The 7340-nt window shown below is 31.7% G+C and overlaps 1 protein-coding gene across 5 annotated transcripts; it reads right to left on the bottom strand.

The window, feature by feature from the left end:
- Positions 1-1402: 1402 nt before the first annotated feature.
- On the bottom strand, positions 1403-6627 carry LOC126685719 (DNA-directed RNA polymerase I subunit RPA12-like). 5 transcript variants are annotated; one of them, XM_050379646.1, is made up of 7 exons: positions 6512-6624; positions 3063-3221; positions 2740-2877; positions 2557-2597; positions 1880-1942; positions 1718-1774; positions 1403-1623 (listed from the first exon to the last, which is right to left on the bottom strand). In XM_050379646.1, exons 3-7 carry the CDS (start codon positions 2864-2866, stop codon positions 1549-1551), a joined length of 363 nt encoding a protein of 120 aa, XP_050235603.1. In that variant the 5' UTR covers positions 2867-2877; positions 3063-3221; positions 6512-6624; the 3' UTR covers positions 1403-1548. The 5 variants fall into 5 exon arrangements, with proteins under 5 accessions (XP_050235603.1, XP_050235606.1, XP_050235602.1 ...); XM_050379649.2 differs by having other exon boundaries at positions 2740-2867; XM_050379645.2 differs by lacking the exon at positions 3063-3221 and having other exon boundaries at positions 6512-6627.
- Between the last annotated feature and the right edge of the window lie 713 nt (positions 6628-7340).

The raw sequence follows: 7340 nt of genomic DNA, 5'->3' as shown, positions 1-7340 counted from the left end.
TATTTTAATTTTGAAATGTAACTTAATATCAACTCAACGTAAACCTAATGTCAACTTGATATAAATCTAATGTCAACTCAATGTAAACTTGATGAAGGTTACATGTCAATTTAAAGCTATTTTTTTAGTAATTTATTATAATTTTAAAAACTAACTTTATATCAACTAAATTAACTTATATAATTTATTTTGAGTTTATATCGAGTTGACATTAAATTAATTGTGTTTCTAATACATTAATTTATAAATTTATTTTAACTTAATTTATTTTAAGTTAATATTTAATTTACACTAGTATTAATTTAATTAGAATAAATTAATTTAAATTTTAACAAGCATAATATTTTATTAGTATTTTATAATAATATATAATTTATAATCAACCATTTTAATATGTTTACATTTAGTTTAAATGCTTCCTTATACATTATTAAAGAGTATATGTATATATATTAAAGAGTAATTAAAGACAACAAACATGTCTTGCCCTGATGGTTAGACACATGGACAAAGTGTGAGAGGTCATGGGTTCTATTCCTACTAATAGCAAATTTATATTTTATTTAATTCTTTTAAAATCTCACCACTATAGTTGACTGCCGTTGACCGCGAGTTGACCGCTGTTGACCGCGGTGGTCCGGCCTTTGACCGGCGTTGACCGCGGTGGTCCGGCCTTTGACCGGCGTTGACCGCGGTGGTCCGGTCGTTGACCGCGGTGGTCCGGCCGTTGACCGGCGTTGACCGCGGTGGTCCGGCCGGCCGGTCGGACCGGAATTTGGCTGGTGGTCGGTGGCGGTTGGTTAGATTGTCTAACCAAATCTAGATTTGCCACGTGTCATCATTTGATTGACTCAAACATAGACCAATGAAATGTTGACAAATACCAAGGACAATATTGTCTCATTTTCTTTTATTTTGGGTTATGAGGGATTTTTGTAAACTTTTTATTTTTTTTGAGAGATTTTTGCCAAAATCAAAATGGTGAGGGAAAAGTGAAACACCATAGCATTTTTAGGGGATTTGTGTAAAAAACCCAAAAATAATATAAAAAATCAACACAGACCTCTCAATCTTTCCGCTACTTATAATACAGCCAGTAGAAATTTCTAAGTGATATCTAACTTCTAAAGAAATTACTATAAAAGTTTGATCAGGTTGATAAAGGCTGTAAAGGTTTGATTTTAAAAATAAAACTTACAGGTTTGGACAGAATTGCAACAAACCTTTCAAATTGAAATATAATATTACAAATTAAAAGCAATTGATAAAAGAGATGGAAAAGTTTAAATTAAGAAATAATTTGGCTAATCTTTCTATCTGAAAAACAATGCTAAATATATAAATAAGGGAATATGGAGGAAACTGGAATAATTCAAGTACTGTTAACTTCGACATGTTAGACTAAAATCAAGAAGCATGTGAAACTTTCATTCAGCAACTTAATGGTTTGTACACATTTAATAAAAATTTGGCAGAACAAAATCCTTAAACAATCACATAGTAACCTGTATCATATGCAGATTGCATAAGCTCTGAAGATACAGGAACTCAGTTTTCACTAAACGTATGTAAGCATTTCGGACAGTGATAGAACGTAGTTTGTCCTTCATCTGCTGATCTCATCTGTAGAAAGGAAATGAACAGATATCTGTTAGAACAAATTATAAAGTTTGGCGACGGATATGTACCATAGAAATGAGAAAGAGCTGTAGTATACTTGTCTGGTAGAAAATTTAAGCTTTGTGTTGCTGCATTTTTCACATTTCTTATTTATCTGTCGACACAAAATTGAAAATTCAAAGAATTAGCCAATGATATGATTCCTATCAAAAGACGACGCCTCTTAATTCCATAATACACATTGCGGTGAGTTGGTTACCTCCATGTCCTTCACTTCTATCTTTCCCTCAAAACTTGAAATGCCCAAATCCCTTCTCATATCCTGACAACGCGATATGTAATTGCATGTATTTTAAATAAACACACTTGCACAATGACATAACAGTTATATAGCATTTCTTGCAGTTTTGTTTTACTGAATACACCATTTAAACAGCCACTCTCATGCAGAACTGATACAAACATATAACCTCAGTACAATATTCAATACTAGATATTGATTATCAATTAACAAAATATTCATAGCAAAACAAAATCGTGCTGTATGGAATTCACTTAACGTGGTAGATGCAACACAAGGCACTACAAAAATGCCTGTAATATAATAGAGGAAAAGAAGATACATGAAAGCCCCCCTAATAAAAAGCAAAGAAACTATAAAAACTAGGTTATCAAACCATATTTTCTAATTAAAGAAGTGAAGCTAGAAGTCTCAATAACCCCTGGCAGATGATATCCCATGCAAGCAGATCTTAAGAACAAAAGAATCTGTATATAAGGCATTAAACAAGTTCTTGAATTTAAACTTCATCTCGTCAAGATGCTCGAAAGAAATGTAACTCAGCAAAATAACTAGGTTCTCATGAAATAATATAAAATACTAACAAATCAGACAAAAATAAAATTAATTCAGCCAGATGAGTTCTATAATCTTACCTCAGCGGTAACTTTATAGCATATTTCTTTTCCACATAACTCTGAGAAGTAGCAAAATATGTTAGAATTCAAGAAAACAAAAAAATACTCAACAAATGGGATACAAACATAGAATTTTGCTATGAATAATTTGAGCGATATTTCAAATAACAATCTGAAAATTAAAGAGTCAATTAACGGTACCAGTGGCGCTTTTCTTGAATTTACAGTGAGGACATTGAGCGTAATCAATTGAAGAAAAAGACAGTGTAGTTCCACATAAATCACAGAACATAAATCCAGCACCATCACCTCGACGAGAAACCGACATGCTGGAATGACCTAATTGGATATGTCAATAACAAGAAAGTATCGATTTATTTCAATTATAGGTGAACTGCACAATTCTAACCATTCTCGCCTAAATGAAATTCAGTGTATCAATACACAGTAATAAAATAAATAAATAAAACCTCCTTATCACTTGAAGTGAAAGAACAACATTGAAATCAATTGTAAAAAATTACACAGAGCTGAACAGACGAACACCACTGAGAGTCAGAGAGTTGAGACAGAGCAAAGGATATTGTTAAAGGTTTGGCTTTAACTAGGGTTTATAATGGTATAAGCGCGGACCAGCAAACTGCTAGGTCGTCGGTTCAAATCCTCTCACAAGCGCTCCCCCCCTAATTATCAAAAAAAAAAGTAGGGTTTATGTACATTTAAAAAAAAACAGATATATTCAGATCTTCGTTAGGCCTAATGGTCCGAAACAAATCGACCGGAGATAATATTTAGGTTCGAAATGTGGGTTGGCAACAAAACTACCCAAAAGAACACTTAAATTTTTAAAATACATTCTAAGCTTGGAAATTTCATATTTACCTAAAAATCACTTTTTACGCTTTCTTTCCTACAAAAAATACATATAATATCAGATACATCTCTGATATGGAGCGAATAAAGTAAAAAAAAAAAATAGGTGTTAAGTGAAAAGTCAGTCTTTAGGTGCAAGGTGAATTTTAAAAAAAATAAGTGTTTAAAATTTTTTCACCGGTTTTAGACCATTTTTGTAATTTTTTCTTTTAATCTTTTTTAACATTTTAGAAATTTATTTCAAGTCAATTAGTTAATTCTAGTTTAATTCAATTCCGTTCAAATCAAATCGACACCATGCTTCTTATTACATCGCACAAGACTTTCTGTGCAAGTAGAGCTCATTAAATCTACCAACTACTATTATTTTGACTATATTTTTATTACAAACTTAAGAATCATATTAACAAGTCTTGAGCTCAATTTTTCTTTTTTCAACTGAACTGAAAATGAGGAAATAGGAGGGATGGCAATTTTAATGGAATTTTATAATACTAGTGTTGCTTTACGTGTTTCACACGTGGCTCGTAGTGTGACTCGTCAAATTATCAAATAAAATTTCAAATAATAGCTAATTTGAAATAATTTTTTTTTTGGATAAATAATTTGGAATAGTTTATCTTATTAGATACTTTAAATGACTCTTTTAATTGTTTAAAAGAATTCGGTACTCAGATTTATAATTATAGAAAATTTTAATAGAAAATATAAAGTAAAAATTAAAATAATAGTTCATTGAAATAGTTTACTTTATTTAGAAATCTAGACGCTAATTCCAATAGCTTTAGTATTAGTAGCGGTTGTAGCATTAAATAGTTAAAATAGTCTATTTTAATTATACTTAAATGAGCGTGTGGAAACAGTCCCCTTGCATCGCACGGGTCACAAGCAACAGCTATTTTTTCATATAATCAGATTTTCTTGGCCTAATGTCTTAAAAAACCCCGACCTTTTAGCCCCTTTTCAATCATACCCTGACGTTGAAAATTTGTCAATTTTACCCTATTTTGCATTTTTGTGTTTCAATTGTACCCTGAAAAATTAAATTAACGTCTTTTGCGTTTGGAAATTTGTTTAAAACATTCTCCATATCTCGCATATATTGATTGTATATTTTTAAAATTTATTTAAATTTAGTTTAATTAATTAAGAATTTAAATTAGTGTTAATTTGATTATGGTTTTTAGTTAGTTTTTAAAAATAAAGGACTTATATGTACTTTTTTGAATAAAAAAGAATTTAATTTCATGTTTAGACTTAATTAATTGAATGATTTCATCATTTAAGTAAAAAAATTAACAAAAATTAAAATATTGGGGTACAATTGAAAACGGAAAATTAAAAAGTGGGTAAAATTGACAAATTTTCAACGTCGGGGTGGAATTGAAAAAAAGTTTAAAGGTGAGGGATTTTTGAGTGATTAGGCCGATTTTCTTCTTCAAAACCAAATACTGCAACTCATATAAAGCTAATAGACGGGGCACACTGGTTCAGAAATAAATTTTGGTTATCAATTCACATGTCATAGTAATTAATTATTATTGAAGCTAGAGTTCAAATAGAATTAGGAAAAACATTACGAATTGGAATTAAATCATTAGTTCTCATATTATTATTATTAAAGTTAGAGTTTTAATTGCATTCGAAAACATCTTATGAATTGTAACAATTAAAGTTAGAGTTTTAATTGCATTCGAAAACATCTTATGAATTGTAACAATTATCTAAACATAGTAGTTTAATTTAGTTAGTACTCTAATTTTAATGATTATCTTAATATTTTTTAATTAATAATTAAATTTTATAAGTAAAAAGGACATTAATGTAAATGTGTCTGTCCCCCCCCCCATCCGTGCTTTTATATATAGTATAGATAAGCCTGCCAAATTATCTTAAGCTTTTCTAGAATAATTATAGCTGTGTAAGGTAGATAGAAATATTTTAACCATGGCATTAGTTTAGAAAAGTGAAAGGAACATAATTTGATCTTCTTCTCAAAGAAGAAGAAGAATATTGCAAATTATGGCTACTGAAATTCAAATTAAATTAATTCAAAAAAAATCACATTAAATTCATTTAAGTAAATAAAGCACAAACCTGCCACTAAATTACTACTTAACTAGAAACCTTGATCCATTAGAATCCTTTTATATCTAAAAAATACATCCTCATCCCATCTTATCAAATAATATGTAGTTCTATCATCAAATAATTGATAAATTTCACTAAGAGCTAATTTGCAATTACTTCTAAAATAGAATAGTGAATCGAAAGCACAGGAGCTATACATAGCTCAAAAGTTAAGGTACGGACCTGATTACCCATTCCCATAAAAGAATTGAAAACACAGTCCAAAAGCTATAGCTTATTTTGCAGCATTGGGTAGATAGTATAAAAAACCGTATTACTATTAATCATGACTGGACGGGTAACAAGTTAAAGCAAAAAGACTTGTGTGTTGTGGATGTGCTCTCTGCAGAGGAGGGTCAGGAGGGTCGGCCGACCCTCGTTGTCGGAATTTTTTTTAAAACATACATGTATGTTTACTGGTTTTATTTTTCTAAATAACCGAATGCGAAAATTTCGACCCTCCTAAGTTAGAATCTGGTTCCGCCACTGGCTTTCTGTGAGTGTCAATTGGGGAGTTGGGTTACCAGTCCATGTAGTGTCAAACATAAGAATTGAAAATGGAAAACACACTCTACCTAAATAGCAGGCGTAATGGTTAAACGAACTATACTAACAAAGCGGCTTATAATTCGACCAGCTCGGAACCAAATAATTCGAAGTTTTAGAGAAGATGGAACTCTAAGACTTCATTATGTTAAGCTACAATCAAAGACCCATCACATATAGGAAAATCTGAACAAAATTAAATCACAACCAGCTCGAGACCAAACATGTTCACACCATTAGAAACAGTAACTTTCAGCAGCAAAGAAAAAAACACATAACTGAAAAAATGCTTATAAATACGCTAATTAAATATCAAATATCAAATTATCAAGTGATTATCAGAGTAAAACTCTTCCATCAGTCACAAACCAACAACATAAAAAAATCAAGTGATTATCGGAGTAAAAGAATAACAAGTGCCTACCTGAGAAAGAGCAGCGGCGGAGATAGTGGCGGAGTAGTGGCAATGGCGCGGTGGAGTGGCAGCAGAGAGAAAGAATCTTGTTTTTTGTTTTTCGTTTTTCAAACAAAATTAAGGTCAGAATGATTGACCTGGTTTAATAAAGAATGGGCCATTTCCATTTCTATTTCTGGGCTTTCTTTTGTCCAACTAAAACTTGGGCTTTTTACCGAATATACTGAAAATTGGCCCAAGTTTACTTTTATACAGTACAAAGCTAAATTTTACATTTCATACCATTCAAAATTAAAATTGTAACCTAATTTCTTTAAATGCTTACTTTTCTGGGCTTTTTTCAGAAACAACCAATATTTCATCTTGGTTTACTTTTATACGATCAACAGTTTCTCATTCCTAAACTACCGTACACGCTTCCAATTATATGATTTATACGATTTTCAAATGTTTCTCATCTTCTGATCCCCTCTTTCCACTGCTCCTGCCATTGTCCATGCCGCCATGTATGATGACTCGATCTGGATCTGGTGACGGAACAATAGCGTTTGGACTGGTGGAGTTGTTGGTGGCGTTTGAGCTGGCGGCGCGACGGAATTCTGTCTGGTGGGGGTGCGGCGACATTAAGACTACTGGCGTTGCGGCGGTGGTGCAACTTCTAAGGCGTTTCCAAATTTTCCTTGTTTTAGTACTGTTTATGTATCTCCTTCTTCTTTCTTGTCTTGTCGGTTCTTCTACTTCTTCCTCCTCCGGTGGCGGTGGTGGCGGTGATGATGGCGGTGCAAAGAATAATATGTATTCAATCCTTAATCATCATATGAGTTTTTAAGGTAACCTG

This window comes from Mercurialis annua, linkage group LG6 (assembly GCF_937616625.2).
Source record: "Mercurialis annua linkage group LG6, ddMerAnnu1.2, whole genome shotgun sequence".
NCBI classification, from domain to species: domain Eukaryota; kingdom Viridiplantae; phylum Streptophyta; class Magnoliopsida; order Malpighiales; family Euphorbiaceae; genus Mercurialis; species Mercurialis annua.
This window is presented reverse-complemented; position numbering and strand designations above follow the sequence as displayed.

What these genes read in the sequence shown, in the direction of transcription:
- LOC126685719 (XM_050379645.2), bottom strand. Translation starts at nt 2,866, where the DNA reads ATGTCGGTTTCTCGTCGAGGTGATGGTGCTGGATTTATGTTCTGTGAT. An exon ending in GCTATAAAGTTACCGCTGAG is followed by an intron (nt 1,943 to 2,556) that starts GTAAGATTATAG and finishes TCGCGTTGTCAG; the next exon opens with GATATGAGAAGGGATTTGGG. An exon ending in TAGAAGTGAAGGACATGGAG is followed by an intron (nt 1,775 to 1,879) that starts GTAACCAACTCA and finishes TTGTGTCGACAG; the next exon opens with ATAAATAAGAAATGTGAAAA.